Source organism: Pinus tabuliformis, chromosome 7 (assembly GCF_031772625.1).
Source record: "Pinus tabuliformis cultivar Carrire ecotype Pingquan chromosome 7, CPIR1, whole genome shotgun sequence".
Taxonomy (NCBI): Eukaryota; Viridiplantae; Streptophyta; class Pinopsida; order Pinales; family Pinaceae; genus Pinus; species Pinus tabuliformis.
Window position 1 is genome coordinate 1,125,005,904 of NC_142293.1, and position 24,513 is coordinate 1,125,030,416.

The 24,513-nt window shown below is 42.0% G+C and overlaps 1 protein-coding gene across 1 annotated transcript in view; it reads left to right on the plus strand.

The window, feature by feature from the left end:
* The window catches only part of LOC149251467 (dnaJ protein ERDJ7-like), a 140,936-nt gene that overhangs the window by 42,189 nt on the left and 74,234 nt on the right, over nt 1–24,513 (plus strand). The window contains exon 4 of the mRNA XM_089453896.1: nt 14,189–14,301. Coding sequence (XP_089310022.1) covers nt 14,189–14,301 — 113 coding nt within the window. The remainder of the gene's footprint in view (nt 1–14,188; nt 14,302–24,513) is intronic.

The following is a 24,513-nucleotide window of genomic DNA, read 5'->3' on the forward strand; positions in this document are numbered from 1 at the left end:
TCACTGAACCTGCGACCCTTCAGATATAAATGATATGAAGGCTTCAGGACAAACCCAATCAGTCAGATCTACAGATCTGATCATGCGCCATAGAGATCACAGTCCATTAGAAGATTCACCCTCTTAGATCTGGACTAGATCTCACCAAATAAGATATTCAACCCAAGACAATTGCTCAATCCAAATGAACTCCTTTGCTTTATATAGGCAAGCTCCTCCCCAAAACATGGAACAATACCACGAGCCGACACCATAGAAACACAAAACCGTCGGCTAGATACCACACTAGAAACCCCCACGTGCTTTTCTCTGCCTTGAAATGTGTGCACTGGGTAGACGCACCCCCTGAACGGCTGGCCGACGTCCCTGGACGCGGGTTCTGCATGGTGTACCTGCGGGGACGCACTTTCTGAACCGATTGCCTGCGTCCTTCTTAATTTTCAACAAACTGAGAGCCTTACCACTGGAGTTGCCATCAAGTACAACATCTGTAACATACAGTCATACCTGAAAACATAATGCCAACAATCTCCCCCTTTGGACTTGATGGCAACCTCACAAACTTCAGCTTCATTCTCCCCCTTTGACATCAAGGGCAAAGGGTATGCTCCCCCTAAGCTCATGCTCCCCCTGAATATGAACCAGATCTGCAACAACGCACCACCATGAAAGAGATAGAGACATATTGCAGCTATTTCCAAGATCTCCTTCTCCATAATGCCAACAATGCATTATGTGCTCCCCCTGAGCCTGTACCACCAATAAGAAGAGGTTCAACAAGATGATGCATCAACAACCCCCAGCTTTTGCCTGAGGTATTCAAACGTGTCCCTGGGCAATGGTTTGGTAAGAATATCAGCAACTTGTTCCTTGGAAGGAACATATTCCAACTTGACTTTCTGTTCAAGCACTTGTTCCCGGAGAAAATGGTACTTGATTGGTATGTGCTTGGTTTTTGAATGCATAACCGGATTCTTTGAGATGCTGATTGCACTTGTGTTATCACATAAGATGGGGATAGGTGGTGTACAAGTGATTTGAAAATCCTGCAAAGTCTGCATCATCCAAAGGATTTGAGTGCAACAAGATGCAGCAGCAACATATTCCGCTTCAGCTGTAGACAAGGCAATCGAACTCTGTTTCTTGCTGAACCAAGATACCAGTCTGGAACCCATAAAGAACGCACCACCACTTGTGCTTTTCCTGTCATCCACGCTTCCGGCCCAATCTGCATCTGTATAAGCATGAAGAGTAAGATCTGTATCTCTAGGATACCATAAGCCATAATTTTGAGTCCCTTGAAGATATTTGAAAATTCTCTTTACTGCCTGAAGATGAGTCTCCTTCGGATTTGCCTGAAATCTTCCAACTATTCCAACTGCATGCATGATGTCCGGTCGGGCACCTGTCAAATATAGTAAACTTCCAATCATAGATCTGTAGGTTGGTTGATGTACTACTGCAGATTCATCATTTGCACTGAGACTACATCCTGTGACCATGGGTGTACATACTGGTTTTGCATCTTCCATGCCATATTTCTTCAAAATCTGCTTGAGATACTTGGTTTGAGATAAAAAGATTCCTCCTTCCTTTTGTTGGATTTGTAAACCAAGGAAATATGTCAGTTCTCCTAGCAAGGACATTTCAAATTCTTTCTGCATGACCGAGGCAAAGCTTTGACTCATAGCTTCTTCATTGCTGCCAAAAATAATGTCATCTACATACACAACAAGTATTAGCAATTTGTCATTTTCAACTTTTATATACAGATTGCTATCTGCTGAACCTTTTGAGAAACCTTGTTGATGAAGATATTTGTCCAACCGTTAGTACCAAGCCCTTGGAGCTTGTTTGAGACCATAGAGGGCCTTTTTCAATCGGCATACAAGATTTGGATCATTTCCAAGAATGAACCCATCTGGCTGTTCAATGTACACTTCTTCTTCCAAGTCTCCATTCAGAAAGGCTGATTTCACGTCCATTTGAAATACTTTGAAGTTTTGAAAACTTGAGAGAGCAAGGAACATTCGGATGGCCTCAAGTCTTGCAACAGGAGCAAAAGTTTCTTCAAAGTCTATTCCTTCTTGCTGCGCATACCCTTTACAAACAAGTCTGGCATTGTTTCTAATTACTTCTCCATTTTCATTCAATTTATTTTTGAAGACCCATTTTGTTCCGATAACATTCTTATCCTTTGGTCTAGGAACCAGCTCCCAAGTGTTGTTCTTTTCGATTTGCTCAAGTTCTTCATCCATTGCTTTCACCCAACATTCATCTTTGCATGCTTCTTTCACATTTTGTGGTTCAGTAGAGGAGAGTAATGCCAAATAGCTTGAGGCTTCTGCAACTGTTCTTCTTGTTTGTTTACCTGCTTCTTTCTGCCCCACAATCTGAGATTCTGGATGATTCTTCTGAACATATCTGGATGGAGTTTTCTCTTCTATTCTTGTCTGCTCCTCTGGTTCTTCTTGAGGTTCTCCTTGGGGTTCTTCTTCTTCATTATTCTGTCTTTGAGGGTAGCCTTCATCTTCTTCTATATCTTCATGATGTATTTGCCTAGGAATATATCCCTTCTCATCAACCACTACATCAATGCTGTCAACAATTCTGCCAAGTCTTTTATTGTAGCATTTGTATGCTTTGCTATGTGGAGAATAGCCAAGAAGAATGCCTTCATCTGCTCTAGGTTCAAGTTTGCCAAGCTGCTCATCAGTATTCTTGATATAGCATTTGCTCCCAAAGATTTTGAAGTGCTTACCGAAGGAGTTTTACCACTCCAGAGCTCATGAGGAGTTTGAGTGCTGTTCACCCGGACATTTGTCTTGTTGAGAATAATAACCGCAGCATGTGCAGCTTCACCCCAGAAAGTTGCGGGAGTTCCTGATTCATCAAGCATAGCACGAGCCATTTGTTGGATTGTTCTGTTCATTCTTTCAACAACTCCATTTTGTTGAGGAGTTCTAGCTGTAGAGAATTCTCTCCTTATCCCATGTTCATCACAGAAATCGAAAAATTCATTTGAAGTAAATTCCCCACCTCTGTCGGATCTGAGGCACTTAATTTTGTGACCTGATTCATTTTCAACCAAGGCTTTGAAGGACTTGAATTTTTTGAATGCTTCATCTTTGTGCTTCATAAGTCCTAACCAGACAAACCTGGAGAAATCGTCAATAAATAATATCAAGTATTCCTCTCCTCTAGGTGTTCTTTTCCTGAATGGGCCACATGTATCTGTATGTACTAGCTCAAGAGGCATGCTAGCTGATCCCTCTTTCTCTGGAAAGTTAGTCCTGGTTTGTTTTCCAAACTGACATGATCTGCATATGGTGTTGTCAGGAATTTTGATATCTGGAAGATCGCGAACTGCCTGATATTTGCATGCTTTCCTTATTTGTGGGAAGCTTAGATGTCCCAACCTTCGATGCCATAACCAGTGCTCTTCATCCTTGCTCAGATAGCATTGTTGTTGTCCTTCTTCAAATATGTACAGATTATTTGGAGTTCTTTTGCCTTTGAGTACTGTTTTACCTGTATCAAGATCACGAACAAGACATCCATTCGATCTGAAAATAACCTCGGTTTTTTGATCACACATCTGGCTGACACTTAGCAGATTATGCTTCAATCCATCAACATACAAAACATTTCCAGCCTTGATCTTTTCTTTCAAAGGAGCAATACTTTTTCCTTTTATAGTTGCAGGAGTATCATTTCCAAAAGAAACTTTCTTTCCCTTTTCTAAAGTAGAATAAGATTCAAGTTTTTCTTTATCACCTGTCATATGTTTCGAACATCCACTGTCAATGTACCATAGATTTTCCTGTCCTTCTGCATAAAATGCTATCCCACATCTTTCTGTAAGGTGTAACTGCGTCCTTCATAATTTTTCAATAAAATGATAGCTGATCATCAATCTTTGCTGCTGACTTGAAGTACAGTGATCTATCACCTGAATGGGTTGCCATCAAGGACAACATGCGCCAAGAGATCTCGGTCCATTAATAGATTCGCCTTCATTAGATCTAGACCAGATTTCACCTCATAAGATATTCAACAAAAGACATTTGCTCAATCCAAATGAACTCCTTTGCTTTATATAGGCAAGCTCCTCCCCAAAACATGGAACAATACCACGAGCCGACACCATAGAAACACAAAACCGTCGGCTAGATACCACACTAGAAACCCCCACGTGCTTTTCTCTGCCTTGAAATGTGTGCACTGGGTAGACGCACCCCCTGAACGGCTGGCCGCGTCCCTGGACGCGGGTTCTGCATGGTGTACCTGCGGGGACGCACTTTCTGAACCGATTGCCTGCGTCCTTCTTAATTTTCAACAAACTGAGAGCCTTACCACTGGAGTTGCCATCAAGTACAACATCTGTAACATACAGTCATACCAGAAAACATAATGCCAACATATTACAGATCAACAACTAAAAGAAACAAGAACAAACACACCACATGACACCATTATTTTTGGACCAATGTCCCTGGAAAAGCCCAATGCAGGAAAACCGGTGCAGCTATCTAAGGGTTTTCTTATTAAGCAATATCAGAGTACAATCTGGGGACCGAAACCGGCCTACCCAACAAAGAATTTCCTTAGCAGCTATACCTCACAGTTTGAGAGAAATATCCTGGTTGAAACCCCAGAAAATCCTTCCGATAGCTCCTCAACACAAAACTACTCTGCAACACCAGCGTTTGCCCAAACTAGATTGCGTCAGCCACTCTCTGTCTCACGCTGGCCTTGCGTCAACCCCAAGAGGCCCTGCGTCAGCTCTGGGAGGCTTTGCGTTAGTTGCATTGGCCCCTTTGGTGCTTTGCGCAACACTTGGCTGCCTCTGCGTGGCCTTGCGTGAGCCCTTGCTAGCTCCGCGTCACCCTCCTTGGCTGTGGCGCTGCTCTTCTGACACAATATCTGCCTTCTCTATTTCTTTGTACTCAATTCCCCTCAGTTGCTCTCCCGATCACTGATTCTATCTCTCTTAGCAAACCCCGCTCTAGAGAATAGAATGACTGATCATCTGGTGTGCCTCTCCAAGTGACCCTTAAGCCTCCTCTTATACTTTTCCTATTCATATCTCAACGACCGAGATTAAGTCCCTAATCAACGACTAAGATTAGATCTGGCTTGATCCATGTCTTTTGGACCACTCTAACATAGATTTATATTAATACACATTAATATTTTATTTTCCCTAAGTTTAGACTTAGGGACTCCATTAAAATATTAATTATTTTAATATCTCTTGATCTGTTTAGAATCTGCCCAAACCCTTTCTGGGTATTGGAGATCTCATGTGCCTCAACCTCTCCACCAAATTTTGTGACTAGAGCACATCCGATGCTACCCCAAATCAACACTTCCTCTTAGCGAGGACTATGCTCTAGCAATACTCCTCACTGAGTATTACTCTGATCATTCGGCATCGGTACTTGTGCTGATGCTAGGCCTTCCTGCCCAACATCCTTTGCACTACTGCCTCCTGTACTGCTGCCCATGGTTCTGTCACTGCCACTACTGCATCTATATGATAACTCCCTCTGCATCTGTGCTGCTGCTGGTCCTTTCTCCCAGTGCTGCATTCGCACTGTAACTCCTCTCATCATGTTGCATCGTGTTGCCCACTGCTGCACTGCAACTCAATTACTGAGAAGTAAGTAACTGATCTCCCAACTGACCTCCCTGTTGGGCTAAAGACACCCACTGATGCTGAAGCTCCCTTTGCCGCTGACTAGTGCTCCCTCTCTGACCTCTGCGTTGCTACAACAATTCCCTGCATCTCGCGCCATTGCACACCTCTCTGTGCCATCCTGCACTGGTGTAACACTCTTGTGCCTCTCGAACTGCTGCAGCCTGCTAGCTCTACACTGTCTCGGGACTCCTGCACTGTAGCTCTCTCTGCTGCTCCCTCCGCATCCGTCTCTAGCCACTCAGCCAATCCTGCTACTCCTCGTCGGGGCTCCCGTAGCAAGGTCTAATCCAAGAGGCTGGGTACCTCGAGGATCCTGCACCTCATCGCCTGTAGTCCATCTGACTACAACTCGATGTCTCCCCACTTCCGCTCAAGTGGTGCGTGTGCACTCTTGGCACAATCATCGTCTGTCAAAACTTCCTTCTCTGCCTGTGCTGGCGCTGCCTTGGTCTTGGAAGACTCTCCCTTACTCTTCTTCCTTGGGCACTGGGTCGCATAATGACCCATCTCCCCATAGTGGAAGCACTTGATCTTGGAGAGATCTTTCTTCTTCCGCTTCTCCTACTTTCCCTCAGATGTTAGGGCCGCATCCTCCTCCTCTTGCTGAACTTTGATCCCTCTGCTGCTGCTATCTGTCTTTGACTACCGTCTGATCTCTTCCTGGCGAAGAGCTGCCCACATCTCGTCTCAAGGTAGGAGAGTCCCTTTGTCCAGGATACTCTGGACAAACACTTCCCAATCTTCTGAAAAAACATTCAGGGCTGTCCTCACCATAAGCTCTTGATCCGGTGTCGCTCCTATAGCAGGCAACTGGTCTCGGATCTCATTCAGTCCTCCGAGGAAGGTGTCAATCGATTGACCTTTATTCATCTGATACGACCTCATCTGGTTCTTGAGCAACATTCTTCTCTGCACAGAAGTATGCTGGTATAGGTTCTTGAGAGCCTCCCACATCTCAACTGCTGTTTCCTTCTCCGCTATATGTGGTACCACATGATCCTTGACCCCGTCAAGGATAATGCACTTGGCCCTCGCCATCGCCTCTTCGTACCTTTCATTTTCATTGGGGTCGACTGGGACAGCTATAACCTTCAAGGCGAAGTTCTTGACACGATTCCTGTCAAGCACTGATAAGATTCTGGCCTTCCAGACTGTGAAGTTCGATGCTCCATCCAGTCTATCTTGGTCTCTTACCCCGTGTAGTGCCATGACGCTCCTCTACTTCCCTCCTGGAAGTTCTTTGTTTGACTCCTCTGAGTCTCTACTTCTCGTCTGGAAGTTCTCTTCTGGACTCCCTTTGAGTCCTGATTTCCCTCTTGGAAATCCTTCTGCCGCTTGTCGAGATGTCCCCTACTCTGATCGTCTTGTGCAATTGCACTGTTGATCCAGGTTCCTCGGCTAGAAACCCTTGGTAACAACTCCTCTGGCCTTGCTCTGTCAGGTACTGTTCTGACTACAGTACCTCACGAGCTCCACTCTTCAATATTTCTGCAGCCTTCTAGACTCCAGCAACTGCCACTCTGTGAACTGCGTCAGCCCTTATTTGCCCCACGCTAGCTCTGCGTCACCCCAGATGGGTTTGCGTCAGCCCTGGGATGCCCTGCGTCAGCCCTTTGGCCCTCTGTGTTAGCAACGCTGGCCTTTCTGAGGCTTTGCGTAGTTCCCGACTTCTTCTGCGTGGCTCTGGCTGGCTGATGTCTTTTAGTCCTCCTGTGGTCTGCAATCACGCTCTGATACCATGTTGAAGTTTCTAAGTTTACTTAGTTTAGAAACCCTTCATGCACTTTTTCTGATTTATTCCTACCTACTTGTTATTTTTCTTTAACAAGTTATTTACAAAGTAAATACTGAAAATAAACACCAGTGCATGCTCAGCATATTACAGATCAGCAACTAAAAGAAACAAGAACAAAAACACCACGTGACACCATTATTTTTGGACCAATGTCTCCGAAAAAACCCAATGCGGGAAAACCGGTGCAGCTATTTGAGGGTTTTCTTATTAAACAATATCAAAGTATAATTTGGGTGTCGAAACTAGCCTACCCAACAGAGAATTTACTTAGCAGCTATACCTCACAGTTTGAGAGAAATCTCCTAGCTGAAACCCCGGAAAATCCTTCCGGTAGCTCCTTAGCACAAAACCACTCTGCAACCCTAGCGTCTGCCCAAACTGGACTGCATCAGCCCCTCTCTGTCTCACGCTGGCCCTGCGTCAGCCACTCTTTGTCTCATGCTGGCCCTGTGTCAGCCTTTCTAGGCCCGCGTCAGCCCTAGGAGCCTCTGCGTCAGCTCTGGGAGCCTCTGCGTCAGCTGCGCTGGCCCCTCTGGTGCTCTGTGCAGCACTTGGTTGCCTCTGCGTGGCCTTGCGTGAGCCCTTGCTGGCTCTGCGTCACCCTCCTTGGCTGCTGCGCTGCTCTCCCGGCACAATCTCTGCCTTCTCTGTTTCTTTGTACTCAATGCCCCTCAGCTGCTCTCCCGATCACTGATTCTATCTCTCTTAGCAAACCCTGCTCTAGAGAATAGAATGACTGATCATTTGGTGTGCCTCTCCAAGTGACCCTCAAGCCTCCTCTTATACTTTTCCCGTTGACATCTCAACGGTCGAGATTAAGTCCCTAATCAACGGCTAAGATTAGATCTGGCTTGATCCATGTCTTTTGGACCACTCTAACACAGATTCATATTAATACACATTAATATTTTATTTTTTGTATGTTTAGACTTAGGGACTCCATTAAAAATATTAATTATTTTAATATCTCCTGATCTATTTAGTATTTGTCCAAACCCTTTCTGGGTATTGGAGATCTCATGTGCCCCAACCTTTCCACCAAATTTCGTGGCTAGAGCACATCCGATGCTACCCCAAATCAACAAAATCCAATAAGGTCGAAAGTTGAAACCACTCTCAAACATCCTGAGACATTTCATGTAATGTTTAAAATTTAAGTAAAAGGATGAAAATGAAAGATTATCTTTCATTTTCATACTTTTACTTTAAGAATTTAACATTACCATTGATTGCCAACATTGCTAGGGTTGAGAATCTTGAGATGTGTGTGGCAAATGAGAGGGGAGGCATCCTTTTAAAGGCTCAAAGGGGCAGTTTTTGGAGGGAAATATCCCCTAGTTTCCCTTAAAACTGCTCAGAAAAGACCAAAAACAACTCACATGGGGTCCGCGGTTGAGTTGGTAATGAACTGGCTGGTTTACGAACAATTTTGCGAAAATCACGATTTTTTGTGAGGTTTTCCCTGAAATGATTAAATTGGCCGATTTAATCGCGATTTTTTTGAAACAAATAGCGATCAAATCCCAACAAATCGTATTTTTTATTTTTTTGTATTTTATTGATTTTTTGACGATTTACCAATTTTATCCTGATTTTTATGATTTTTTCTTTTTCCGGACCCTCACCGATTTAAGCCCGATTGTGATTATTGCAACATTGTTTATGACAACCAGCTGGTTTATGTGAAAACTAGCCTGTTAATGCCAAAACCCTAGTCTGCGTGCATAAAAACCGCCTTTTCTACTCGTCAGGTTCCTTTGCCTAATGAATCAGCTGGCTTAACTGGTTTACAGTTCGAACCGGCCACTTTTGAATACTATATATATATACCGGCCACTTTTGAATACTATATATATATATATAGATATATGGATTAAATCTTTGATTGATTATAATTTTTGAAGGATAAGCTGTTTCTTTAAGAGAAATACTGCTTATATTATTGAATAACATGAAGTACAGAGTAAAACTAAATGATGCTCTTGCTTAATGCGGTCAAGGCTGCAATAATGCTTGAGTTATGAACTCACAGAAGCATTTTTGGCATTATCAATAGGCATGAATCCCTTGGCCTTAGTTTGAACACTTGTGACTTACCTCATCAAAGGTCAAATGAGAAGTATGAGCAGAACCTACAGTGCCTTGAAAGCATATCTACATCACAATGTCAAAACAGATAGAATAATAAATCATGAATGCAATGCCAAGGACCGTTGTAGTGACTTAAAAGGAAGAAACTGCGATGTCCAAGTAATGCTGCACACTAGAAACTACTTCCTTGAAGAAGAGAGGGGATCTCCAGTCACATTTCTTTCTGACATTGTCAAGCAAAAGGAACACTCCCAGAATAGGTGTTTGGGTGTCTCAGATTTGGCACATTGAGGGTGCTTATCATATGTTAACCTCCTTGCCAGTCTGAATTTTGTGAGCTATCCTTGGTACAAGACTAACCTGGTTAGCACTCTGAGTTTGTAAGGAATCCTATAGGACCACACATTGCTCAACCTGGGGATCCACTGAAAATTGCTATCTGATGATCACCATCCTTTATCCAGGATAGGAGGTCTTCCTATGCATGAGAAGATAAAGCTTTTTGCTGTTATAATTAAATATGGGTTTGTCATATGCCAATCCCAGCAAGTGTGGCTATGTAGAGAACCATACATCTTCAGTAGTTCTGCCACATCAATAAGCGCCTGATAAATTATAATCACTCTTATCAGAGGACACTAGGCCCTTGGAATGAGCATGAAGCTGCCAATCTGTCCATGTCCTTCTGTCCATTACCCAAAGATCACACCACAGGTAGATGGCCTTTTTGCTTAACTTCCTGGCCTGGAAGTGTGTAAAGTTTGCAACGTACTGTCCCCTGCGATTTCCAAGTGCAAATAGAACAAAAAGAGAGATCCCAATCCCTCTTGATACCAGCGTAGCCCCTGGAAAGCCAATATGCCACTTGTTTCCTGGCTTCCCAAATGCCTTTACTATCATCTCTGTATCTTAAAATGTGTTCCTTACAATGTGTTCTCTAGCTGTGGAGATGTTCCTATTTTCTAAAGGAATAATTCTCTATTTTCAGTCTGTCTATTGTTAGCAAATATGGATAATAAGACAGTTTGTCCTTAGCAAGACATTCAATTACTTAATTTATAGTGAGGTTGAGATTACTTTAATGTATTCTAGGAGAGATAATCTCAGATCTAGAGCATGCATGAAGTGAAAGTTTCATGCTTAGTCAGCGAAGGATGGTGACTCACCTTGCAGTGATGACATATAGGGAAGATGATCTCATTATGTGATCTATTGGTTTTCTATCTGCTGGACTATATAGTTCAGTTTATAATATATATGTGCAACTGACTTATTAAATGCAAATCAGGTTGGGTTGTTCAGAGTTGGAGAGATTCCCTGGGTGGTGTGAAGTCTCTTTAAGCTTGCTAGGCTGATCTATGAAGTAGCTAATCATTCTTCCCATGTTGTTAACAATTTATGAGCATAATATATTTTCTGCTTTTTATTTGGGAATTCAAATAATTATGTGATTGTTGGCTTTACGTGCTGGTCTGAATTGTTCTCCTTTGGCAGCCTCAGCAGTAGGGCACTTAGCAGATGGATATGCAGGTTTAAGTTTAGTTGATAAGGGAGGTACAGTTCAACAGTGGTTCAGTAGTCCTGTGTGCAGCATGGAATTTTCTATGTGGAGGTACAGCAGCATCAGACTGCCTCTAAGGAGGTGCAGCAGTAATAGGCATTCAGTATGAGTGTGTGGCGCATGAAAGCAGTATGCATGTATGTGCTATGATAAGACTTTCAGTTCCAAATTTAGAAATCCAGTTTCCCACCAGATTTGGAATCGCTGTTTCATATTTAGAACAGATTGCTTTTGTAAGATTGAGACAAGGTACCATTTTTATGTTTAGAAGTGCTATTACAGTTTCTTATAAAGTTATAAGGTGTATGCCTTTTCTTATTTTAGGAAGTGAGCTTCTGTTCTCGTTTTAGAGTGGTGTGTGTGAAAAGGTTTCCTGGAATAGGCTGGGCACAGATTCCAAGGAGTATGCATGCATGCATGCTTTTTCTCTCCTTAACTGTGCACTCCATTCCAGGAATAGTATTGCCATGCAGGAGTAGATAAATTGCTCTAGGAGAATAGACTTAAGGTTAGCTTTTTATGGCAACATCAGACAGCCTCTAAGGAGGCGCAGCAGTAATAAGCATTCAGTATGAGTGCATGGCACATTCAAGTGGTATGCATGCATGTGCTTTGATAAGGCTTTCAGTTCCAAATTTAGAAGTCCAGTGTCCCACCAGAGTCCGACCAGATTTAGAATTGCTGTTTCATATTTGGAACAGATTGCTCTTGTAATATTTAGATTGAGCACCATTTTTATGTTTAGGAGTGCTATTACAGTTTCTTATAACTTATAAGCTAAGTTACCAGGATCTGGATACGGATACGGATCCAGATCTGGATTCACTAGGTTTTTGAAAATCCAAGATCCAGATATGGCAAAGATACATCAAGTACAAAAAAATATAATAGTATTTTTAAAATTTAAAAAAACACTTTGAGTTAAAAAATCAAATCCATTTATATATCACAACATTTAGAACTGAAACCATTAGATATATTATAAATATGAAGACTGAAACACTGAAATGATGCATCCTCCCTCAGACAAAAAGGATAATATCATAAATGATAATAGTAAATACAAAAATGAGCGTCTCATTCATGATCACTCTACTAATATCATAATGTGCAGTGGGTTTAACTACATATCCTCAAATGGATCTACATTCTCTTCAAATTAAAATTTATTATCAACACACAAAATTAAAAATTAAAATACAAAAAACTAAAATACATAAAAATTAAAACTTGAAAATTTATATATAAGTGGGAGTACCTGCTGTTGATCATCAAGGGCTTATATAAAATTTATACGATTTTATTATTTTAAACATAAGTTTAATTTATAACTGTAACTAAGATTTATGTTTAAAATCTTAGTTTCTAGATTTTTTGTATGTTATAAGTTGGGAGTCTGTAACCATCAAGCCCATATGTATCCAGCTTCTCAATAGACTTGAATTGTATGCAAATTTGATACCAGCAGTTAATATAATTTGTTTTACAAAACTTCAACATAAAAGAAAAGGGCTCCTTTCTTTTAGCAGAGGGAAAAAAGGAACATTTTTGTTGGCAAATAAGCAAGTCAAATTGCTGTGTGTGACAGGTAAAAAAGAGTGGCTGTTGAATCTATTTGGGGGCTGGTGTGAAGAAGTTGGTGATTTACTCTTGGCAACCTCAAAGGAAATTCCACAGAATTCCACAAAATTCAGAGAGTAGGCTCTATAATTTATAACTGTAACAGGACTTAGGAATTTATTCAGTGCAAATATCAAAACAGACAGTTTATAACTTATAAGTTATAACAGGTCAGAATAGATATGTACATGTTGCTTTCGCCGGCTTTCTGAGTTGTGCTCCTTTATGCGGCTGTTGCTCTGTTGCTTTCTGAAGCAGGGTGCTGAGTCCCGACAAATTTGTGAATGTTGCTGTTGCTCTGTCGCTGTCCGAAGCAGGGTGCCCACTGCTGAAAACTTGTGGAAAGTTCCTCACCTGGGCTTGTTCTGTCGCTGTCTGAAGCAGGGGGGTGCCAACTTTGTTGTGGAATAATGCAAGAAATGGACCACACTTCATCGGATTAACCAAGTCGAAAACCTAAAAGTAAAAAATCTGAATCGCTTTCAATTTTACTTGAAATCTGCAGGATCCATCTACCTAGTGCAGGTTCTGTTTCCTCAGCCTATGATCCATTTCCTGCAAGTGTGGATCTGACACATTGCCGTATTTTCCACAGATCTGGTTGTGGATCCAGATCAGATCTGCGGATCCGTGGATCCATGACCTCCCTGTGCTGGATCCGGTAACATTGCTTATAAGGTGTATGCCTTTTCTTATTTTAGGAAGTAAGCTGTTGTTATTGTTTTTAGAGTGCTGTGTGTGAGAAGCTTTCCTGGAATATGTTGGGCACAGATTCCTAGGAGTATCCATGCATGCATGCTTGTTCTCTCCTTAACTGGGCATTCCATTGAAGGAAAGAGTATCGCTATGCAGTAGTAGACACACTGCTCTAGAAGAATAGACTTAGGGTTAGATTTTTCATACTGGTTTCATCACTGGGACTGTCCAGATACATTTAACAGTTGTAACCACAGCCTTTTTCATCTCTAAAATAAGGCAGAGTGAGTGAGTGATAATTCTAGTTTTGTGTTAAGTGTTTCATGAGTTGGAGTTTTGCAGTGTTTTGTAATTCTTGTCCTGCGAGTATATTTATGGTTGATGAGTGTGGAATCTGCACACCATCCAATAATTTCCAGAACAGTTTTATATGCACATTTAGGCTTATACAGGTTGCTGTCTGATTTATTTTATTATACCGTGTCTAACTGAGTGAATTATACATTTCAGATTCCGAGTTTAAATGTTTTTTCTGTTTTCAGTTGTGTTTAATCAGCTTTTATTAGGGTTTCTGTTCACAGAGAGTGCAGATCTGCTTATGATGAATTGAAAATTCAACAGTGATGTACTGCATTTGTTATGGTTTCCACACATGAAAGCAGAGTGGCAAATTGTTGCACATTTTACACTTTTTGATGCCTATGCTTATTGTTTTATGCAGATAATAAGTATGGTTAAAAAGACACCAGCCTATAAGAATAAATTGAAAGCATTGGAGTTTGAACGCAATGGAGGGATGGCAAACAAGAGGAAAGGTCCAAAACAAAAGAACAAGTGAGCTATCTTCTGTTTTTAAGTTCTGCATCATCTTTAAGCTTGTGCTTCTTATTTGTGTATGTAAATACTAAATATCGTCTCATGGACAATAAATATTGTTCATATAAGTATTGTTGATAACATTGGCATCAACAAATGATTGCCAAGGTTCTGGACCTCGGGACATTGGAAATGTTAGGGGAAAAATGGCGACCTGCCGCAAGCATTAAAAAAATACAAAATAAGTTCATTTGTTTTTCATTTTTTAAGCTATAAACTAACAAGAACATCAAATAAGCACACTGATACATAAATATGGAAACAATAACAATATATATCATGTAGTGGATGCCAAATGGTACATCGATGTCGATACTGAATTTTGGTAGCTTTCCAATCTGGGATACGAAATTAGACAGCCAATACAAAATGACATCATATATGTATACATAAGTGTATCTGATCATCATAGAGTCATCTACGGTGACAAATCTAGCTGCTAGGTATCAATTCTCTCTCCCCCTCTTATAGGAAAAAGTCATGGCTTATATGCGACCAGGAGGTCTTGCATCATTTATTTGATGGTGACTGGTGGGTGTATTTGTATCAGTGTAGAAGGTGGTGTTGAGGCTCCCACATCACAGTTCAAGGTGTCAAAGTGCTCCTCTGCCCCCTACGTTTGTTGATCTTCCTCCTCCCCCACCCCTATGCTTTTTACTGTGGCTCCTCCTCATCTAAACACTCAGATGCCTCCTCTATAATAGGCATGTTACATTCCAACCTCCACTAAGAGAATATGTTAATGTTGTCTAACGAAATGGAATTGACATTAGGGATTTTCTGAGGCTGCCTCACACATAGCTGGAGATTGTGGTGTGTTGATATTTTGTGTAGGCACTTCCCGCCTTGCTAAAAGGTCTCCAAGTCGGCCTCTATGAATTAGGCAACTTTTTATATCAAAAGGACAGGTTGGCTTAGGAAGAATTCAAGTCAGCCAGCCTCTGAAGTGGTGTGTCTCTTGGGTTCTCACACCCCCATTCGACAAGTATAAATAGACATTTTGATGCCTCATTTTAATGCCAATGAAGAGAAAGTTTTCTCTACCATTCTTATCCCTCTCGGACAGTCACACGTGTGGAGAAGGAAGACAAGTTTGACCATCTTGACCGAGATGATTTGACCTCTGTTTTGATCGAGTTTGACTTGCGTTGACTGAGCTATTTTATCTCAGATTTGACTGCAGGAAGGCCACAGTTTGACTGCAGTTGACCACAGGGCTGAAGTTGACCGCAGTCCCGTTTTCACCAGGCTGTTGACCAGTGTTGAAATTATGATATTTTAGCTGGTTTGACCAGCATTGACTTGCTGAAGTATTGACCAGGTTTGACTGGTATTTTGACTTGGATATTGGCATAAATTTCTAGACAAATTGTTGATTTGTAAACCTTGTTGAAGAATAATTTCTCCTAAGAAAAGTTGCTGGGTTTTCTCCCAAGATTGAGTTTCCCAAGGTAAAATTTGTTGTCTCTATTGTTCATGGCTGTCTTTCTAAGTTGCAGGAAACGTTGCCCTAGGGGTCGTTTCCTCCCGGGAAACGAAACGAAACCCTGAAACGCGTACCGTACGGCCTGGAAACGCGTTTCCGGCCGTACTGCCACGTTTCCCGAAACGGAAATGTGGCAGTACGGCCGGAAACGCGTTTCCAGGCCGTACGAGCCACGTTTCCCCAAATTTATGTGTTGTTTTTAATATTTTTTTAGGTTTCCGGGATGTTCTATAAACCTATTCTAAAGTTATAAAAGCGCAGTTTGTCTCATTCTCTCATCACACTATTCAGCAAGTCGTTTCTCTTGGAGACTGGCAGTTGTTTCAGCGAGGGTGTTTTGAGCAGTGAGCAAAGTAGATTTCAGTAGCAGGAGAAAGAGATTGCAGCAGCAGGAGAAAGAGATTGCAGCAGCAAGAGAAAGAGATTTCAGCAGGAGATTTCAGTAGCAGCAGATTTGGCTCAGCTACAACCATATTTCTCTTCTCTTTTCTGGCATTTCGGGTAGTCTCAGCCACAGATAATTAATTTGGGTAAGCCACATTCATTTTTTTAGTTTTTTAGGTTAAGCATGCATTAGTTTCTATGGTGGTGAGTCAACTTTGGATTGAGTGGAGACAAGCAGATTCAGAGCGGGGATCTATGGTGCATAGATTGTGCCTTGATGAGGATTGGTGGAGCAAGGTAGATTTCTTGCTAAAGTTCACAACCCCTGCATTTGAGCTTCTCCGGAGTGCTGACACTGACCAACCTTTCTTGGGAGAGGTATATGATGGCATGGATTCCATGGTTGAGAAAACTATGGAAATCATTTCGCAGGAGTCTCCACAACTTTTGTTTGTTGATGATCATTTTGCTGGTTTGATCAAGAAAATCATTGTTGATAGGTGGAACAATTTCAATACACCATTGCACACTTTAGCACATGCTTTGAACCTTAAATTTTATGATGAGGAGCTTATTGCTAAAAGCAATGGGAAGAGGAAGGCACCCCATAAGGATAGAGAGGTGGCTACTGGGGTGAAAAAAGCCCTTATGAGAATGTTTCCTTCTCATCTACATAGGGAGGTAAAGGAGGAATTTGCCAGTTTTGCTGCAGGAATAGATGATTATGCAGATATATCAGCTTTGGAGGAGAGAAGCACCATGAATCCAGTTAGGTGGTGGATTTGTCATGGAGCAAATGGTGTACATTTGCAAAACCTTGCCATTCGTATTCTTTCACAAGTGGCAAGCTCTTCATCAGCAGAAAGGAATTGGAGCACTTATGGTTTTTTTCATTCTGTGAAGCGCAATAGGTTGGGCTCACAGAAAGTAGAGGATCTTGTTTATGTGCACTCCAACCTTCGCCTTGCATCTCGTAGGGGTCCAGAATACAACAGTGGTCCTTCTAAAGAATGGGATGTGGATGCAGAAAATCCTGATTTGGATCTCTCTTGCTGCCCTGAATATTGAGGCCGAATCTGATAGTGGAATTGGTGCATCATGTTCTTCAGCACTACCATCCACTGTTGAGCATTGTGCTGCTTCTATTTTTGATGAGGATTGTTATGATGAGGATTAGTCTTTTGTGACTTGTCTCTATAGTTCTTGCAGCCTTATAGTCTTTATTGTACTTGCAGCCTCATATACTAATATAAATAAAGGCTGACTTTGGATTTTCCTATATTTTTATTTTCATTATGTGATCATTCATGACTCATGAGTAAATGTGATGTAAATTTAATCTTAATGTTTAAATGTAATAAATTATAATCATATAATGTAAATGTATCATTCATACTTTATGATTGCACATATATATAATAATAATTTTTAAATATTTTTAATATATATATATATGTATATTCGTGTTTCCCCGTTTCCAAAATTTGGGGAGGTCGCGTTTCGTTTCGCTTCCCGTTTTGGAAACTCGTTTCCGTTTCCCCGTTTCGTGCAACTTAGCTGTCTTTCAATGATCTTTACTATTTCATGCATTTGCAGTAGGCATAAGCAGTTGGAAGGAAGCCTCTTCATTTGAGCAATTATGGACATCATGTGCTCAAGAAGAAGCAAGATTGATGACTAGAGATCGTTAAGATGAAGAAGTTCAAGCCCTTGCAGCTCGCTTCAAGAACAAAGGAAAGAAGTTTGGACATCAACATAAGATGGGATCTTCTTCCTCTAAGAAGAAGAAAGACCTATCAAAGATACAATGTTATGGCTGTCAAGAATATGGACAATTCAAGAGAGATTATCCTAATATGGCTAACAAGAAAAGAAAGGGGAAACAACATGCTTCCATAGCAGAATTTGAAGAAGATGAAAAGCCAAAGAAGCCCAAAGGTGATAAAGATTTCTTCTGCTATTCTGCTTTTACAGTGTCCTTTGCAGATGGTGATGAAATGTGGCTGGTAGATAGCAGAGCATCAAGGCACATGACCAGAGAACATATAAATCTTTCAAGCAAGACAAAAAAGAAGTTGTCTCAAAGGATTGAATTGGGAGACAACAACAACTATGCAGTCAAAGGAGTTGGAAGGGAATCCATAGAGTTGGAATTTGTTAACATCGTTCATCTCAGTGATGTCCGTTGTGTACCAGGTTTGAAAAATAATCTTATCTATGTTTCTTGTTTAGAAGATAAAGGAGATAGGGTTGCTTTTGTGGATGGCAAAGTACTTGTTTGGTCAAAGGGCTCTAGTATAGATAATGCTAGAGTTATTGGGATTTGTGATGGAAGACTGTATAGACTTGTGAGTCAACCAGATCAAGCATTGGTACATGAAGAAATAGATCCAAGTGACTTATGTCACCAAAGGTATGGACATCTTCATTTTAGAGCATTGCCTGAATTAAGTGAAATAGTGTCTGGGGTTTTTGAACTACAAAGAGGAAATGATGGTGTATGTAAAGGCTGTGCTCTTCGGAAGAACATCAAGAAATCATTTCCAAACAGTGATAACAAATCTAAGGAAGCTTTGGACCCAATTCATTCTAATGTATGTGGTCTGATGCTCGTAAAATCTCTTGGTTGTTCATTGTACTACGTGGCATTCAATGATGACTTCTCCCATAAGGCATGGATATATCCACTGAAGTCAAAAGATGAGGTATTTGACAAGTTCCAGGAATTCAAAGCTGAAGTAGAAAACTTGACAGGTAAAAAGATCAAGATACTGAGATTTGACAATGGAGGAGAATACACCTCAAAGGAACTTGTTGCTTTCTGCAAGTAGGTTGGGATTAAGAGGGAGCTAATTTTTCCCTATAATCCACAACAAAATGGTGTAGCAGAATGAAAGCACACATCCATTGAAGAATCTATCGAGGCCATGATGCATGATTTGGACTTGTCATTATTTCTTATGGGGTGAAGTGTCAGGAACAACTGTGTACGTACAAAATTGAAGTCCTCATAATGTTATGGAAGAAATGACTCCTGAAGAAGCCTTCTCCAAAAGGAAGCCAGAGGTTGGGCACATGAGAATCTTTGGTTGTCCTATATATATTCATGTTCCTAAGGATAAGAGGAACAAGCTTGAGCCTTCAGGAAAGAAAGGCATATTTGTTGGATATAGTGAATCTTCAAAAGCCTACAGAATATACATTCCAAAACAACGACGAATTGAGGTCAGTTGAGATGTCACCTTCAATGAAAAGTGGCATATTGAAGGTCTAAGGAAGTTGTTGTAGATTGTTTGGAAGAAGTAAAGTAGGAGGCCTTAAGAGAGGAACATTCAAGCTCTACAAAATGTACTGGAAGGTCAAAAGGGCCTCAAAAACCTGCCGAACCATTTATAGCCCCAGAGATCAAGAAGAGACCAACATGGCTTACATCCACATTAGAAGAGGCCGAAGGAAATGTAGCTCCTGATGGCACATCTGGAGAAGTAAAGAAGCCTAAGAGGTTCTCCAATTATGCAACTCTCATGACAAAACTCATTGATGAAGAACCTTCCACATATGAATAAGCAACCAGTCTGCAGGTGTGGAAGGAAGCAATGAATGAGGAGTACCAATCGATCATGAAGAATGATGTCTGAGAGATTGTGCGAGGCCTGAAGGGAAGTCAATAGTGACTTCCAAGTGGATATACAAGATTAAGCATGCTGTAGATGGGAGTATCGACAAATACAAGACATGGTTTCTGGCTAGAGGGTTCTCCCAGAAAGACGGAGAAGACTATGGTGAGACCAATGTTGCATGAAGCAGGGATGTTTTTTGGAAGCAAAGCATCAAAAGCATTATTTTCCAAAAATCTAGGAGGCGAAGCGTCTTGGAAATATCTACTATATATGTTATATTTTTTTGCATTTATATTAAAAAAAACATCTAAAATACCAAATTAATTGTAGAAGATATGAAAAACATGCATATTTGTACATAAATCAAGATAGATATGGCATCCATTGTACATCAATGATTAACTATTCGAGCATCAACCATCTAGAATCTAGATTCTTCTCCTTGTCTAGCCTTTGCCTCTTCGTCGATTATGTAGGGATATTAGTCAACATTGCCCAATGTTGATCAAACTACCTAATCGAAGCCTTAAAATATGGTAGAAAAAATTTAACATGATTGATCAATGATTTTGACCTGATTGAACGATATTTTTTTGCTAAGGCCATGACAAAGGAGTTCAACATTTAACACTTCCAACGCTAGGGTACATATAGGTCTTGGTGCTCTTGATTAAATGCCAATCACATACCCTCATAGATGATATAATCTAATGAAATGGCACAATCCCTTTGATCATGAATTCCTGAAAACTATTAAGTCTGCTGAATTTTGAATAGGATATGAAATTTTATTTTCTCCAAATGAAGCTTGATGAGGCTGGAACCACTCTCAAACATCTTGAGTCATTTCATGGTAATGTTAAAAATTTAAGTAAAATGATGAAAATGAAAGATAAAGGAGAATGTTACTTTTATTTTAGGAATTTAACATTACCATGAGGGAGCATCTATAATGTTCCTAAACAGAATGTAAGTGATATACAAAGCATGCAAACACTACAACAATCAGAAAAACGAAATATACATTAAGCACCCATGGAAACACTAGAAATAGAGAACTGTTGAGCCATTTTATTACTTCTTTCAGGAGCAAATACAATAGTAAAACAGAATCGTGCACCTGGGCTTGTCTCAGTGGACAAGCATGACAAAACCCAGGTGAGAAAATGTTGAACTAAAGGCTGCTACAACTGCTGCACCAAACTGAACTGCGTTGCCCCAAAAAACTGTTCTGTCTGCTGACTTCGAAGCGCTGGAATCACTGCTTCCCGTGCTCAAAAAATTATGAGATTTCAGCTCTTTGTTCCTTGGCCTAAACCCAGAAAAACCCATGAAGGAATTGACCAAATGTTGACCTCGGAATTTTGGCACAAATTCCCCTTAGCTCCTCTAGCTCCTCATTGAGTTGGGACCCTTGTTTGACCCATTAGATCTGCCCAAAAAATTCTATAAATTTAGGAGTGTGATCTTTGCCCAAAACCTAGAAAAACCCAGAAAGAGTTTCCCTTGGTTCCAACCTTCAAAAATTGACCCTTCACAGCTTGGCCCTCCTCCAATTTCAAATTCTGTTGCTGTGACTGATCCTGTCAATCTCTGCTCTCCCAACTCTAGCAATCCTCCTTAAATGGCCCTCCAAGTGATCTCTTACTTCTCCTGGCCAGTTCCAGCTCTACAATTCCTTCCTCCAACTCCCATGTGAGCCTAGTGATGGCTCTCTGTGTAGGGCCAGGTAACTGTAAATTGAATTGCTGGGATGTTGGCAATGCTGGCTCCAAACTCGCAAGAAAGGCTGGCCCTTTGTTGCTCTCCCAATCCTCTAATTCTCTCGACAAATGCTTGATCATTGATAGCTCCAAACTCCCCTTGCGTATTCTCCAGCTAGCCAGAAACACACACTCGTTGTGGCTGAATTGTAGTGCTGTAACACACTCCCGAAACTCCTGAAATACTTATGGAATTGTCTTTCTAGGGCGGGCATGGATGGTCCCCCGAAGTAGAGGTTGAATCTTCCGCTTGAGAGATTCGTGGTTAAACAGTCGGCTGACTCAGCTAAACAACAGAGTGAACAATCAAGTAATTTTAATTGCAATGTGTAAGAATGAATCCAAAATGAGAGCTGCTCCCTCCTTACAACTCCTTGGGCCTCCCTAGCCTCATGTGGGCCCCTCCATCCACCTATTCGACTTTCCCTACAAGCTATTCGAATGGGCTGATTCGAACTCCCATGTGGGTGGCCCCCACATTCCACTAGCAACCAAATAAATTCGAATTGCCTCATAAGTCCCTAAGTCGAAAATTATGGGTTCTCTTCCTTAGCCAAAATTGTGCAAAATTGTGTAGCAACATCCTGTTACAAATGTGTTTGAGAAGGGACTTGACAATCCTCCCCTCCCAAATGTTGCTTGCCCTCAAGCAACCTCACGGCTGGGTGCTCCAAAATGTGCTCACCCTCCCAGGTGGCATCCTCATTCGGCAAGCTCTTCCAATGCACCAAAAATCGCTTGTCCTCAAGCAATGCCTGAGCAAGCAACCTCTCTAATTGTTGCTCCCCACTATCACTGCAAAATGTGCCAAGGTCCCAGATGTGCCACTGGATCGTGCCTGACCTCTGCACTGTCCTGATATGGAAGAATCCTTCAATACCAAGATCCCAGGAAATCTTGTCCAACATGAAGCTCCCCTCACTCCACTCACTATCCTGCCCAGTGAAAGTACCAGAAGTCCCCTGCTCCATCAGTGACTCGCTAAAGCCCAATGGAAGATTTGTATGATCTCCCCCTGCAGTAGTCGGCACATCCCTAAAGGTTATTGAGGTGTGAAGAGCTGTGATGCCCCAGTTCCCTGCTAGTCCTAGAGTGGTGCCATCATGCTAATGCTGCGCTACTCTGACTATGTCATACTCCCCATCGTGCGCAGTGAGTATCCGCCTCTCCTGGAACTTGATGGTGGAACACTGAAAGAGGCGAGACACATCCTGCAAGGGCATCTCCATGGCACCTAGGCTTACCCATCCAAATCTAACTCCAAACTTGTGCAACAACAAAGAATGTCTGCCTCCCCATATGATGAAACCCTCTGTGAACCCCCATGTGTCATCCCAAGAGCGAACTATATCACTCTCTGCCATGACTCCACTCATCATGAGTGATGTATAGGTCAACTGAATCCCTGCATCCCATAACCAGACCTGTTGCAACATAGCCTTGTCAACCAAGGGAATCCCTTTGGCCTTCGTCTCTAGTCCCTACATGTGATCACTATATAGGCTCCATATATTGTGGGCTAATCTGATGCATGCTAATCCGCCCTGTGCCTACCACTGTGTAGTACCGATGATTGCTGGAAGCCACGTGTGCCAAAGAGCTACCCCCTGAATGCAACCAAAAGATGAGTATTTGATACTCATAATCGACTCAGGGTATGTGGATCCCTACTATCCCTGCCAACCATCTCCCTTGGGTTTGTCATCCACCCTCTCAATAATGTGCCAATATAAGGTCTGGAGCCTAGACACATATTGGGAAACTACCTCAGTTGTAACCGCTATCCTTTGCTCATGCTCGGTCCCGACATACCCTGAGAAAAAGAGTGACACATGTCTCCCTCGGGACTAAATCGCTAGACATAGGCTCAGTGATGAACGATATGCCACCCCTGCAGATGATCACCTCATCCCCCAACCTGTGGCTGTCAACTGACGCACCAACCCAACGCCACTGCTGAAAAGTCTCCCCCCTAGTGCGCTGAGTCTCACCCAAATATCTCGGGTGAGCTCCTCGTCCCCCGTGGCTCATGCCCAAAGTGCAAAAAGTCAACAACAAAATTGACTGCGCCCGTGAGGGATGTAGAAGAGGGTCAGGCGTGTGAGTCCCCGCGGATACCATCAAGTATCGCTCATCTTTGTCCTTGTCGATCATGGGTGAACTATGCCCAAAGGTATGCCTGGTGTTTTCGTCCAAGGTTCTCCTCGGAGGCAACACTCCATGACCTTGTTGTGCAACACTATACACCCCTGCATCCCACAGATCATCCCAGTACTCCTGGACATGCCACTGATCATCCCAGTACTCCTGCATGCCAACGTACTATTGGGAGGATGTACTTCCCTACATATGATGGCACTACCAAGTGCACAACTCTAGCCTGGGTGGAGAAGCTGGACACTTATTTCTAGCTCAATAGGATGATGGAGGTGGAAGCTATTAAAATGGCTACACTACACTTGGAGGGGGAGGCACATGATTGGTCGTTTCATGGCTTGTCTACTCTGGGGCATGCCAACGTGATTTCCTATGAGGATTTCACTAGGAGAGTGGTTGAGCGTTTTGATCAGAGGGATCCAGAGGCTCACTTCAGGGATTTGACCCAATTCAGACAAACGGGTCATCCAAAGCAGTACATATTAGAGTTTCTGAGAGTCTCAGTCATGGTGCTGGATTTATCAGATGCTAGGAGGGTGTACACATTTATAGAGGGGTTGCTCGAGCCACTGCGTGGACTGGTGAAGTCACGCAAGCCCTCTACGGTACAGGAGGCCATGACATGTGCTAGAGACCTGCAGGGGGCCATCCCTAAGACACAAGCACCCATTCCTACATGCACTCCCTACCATCTAAAGGGAAGTGATACTAGACCACCACCACAAAGAGCAGCCCAAGGACGTGGGCAACTAGATGATGA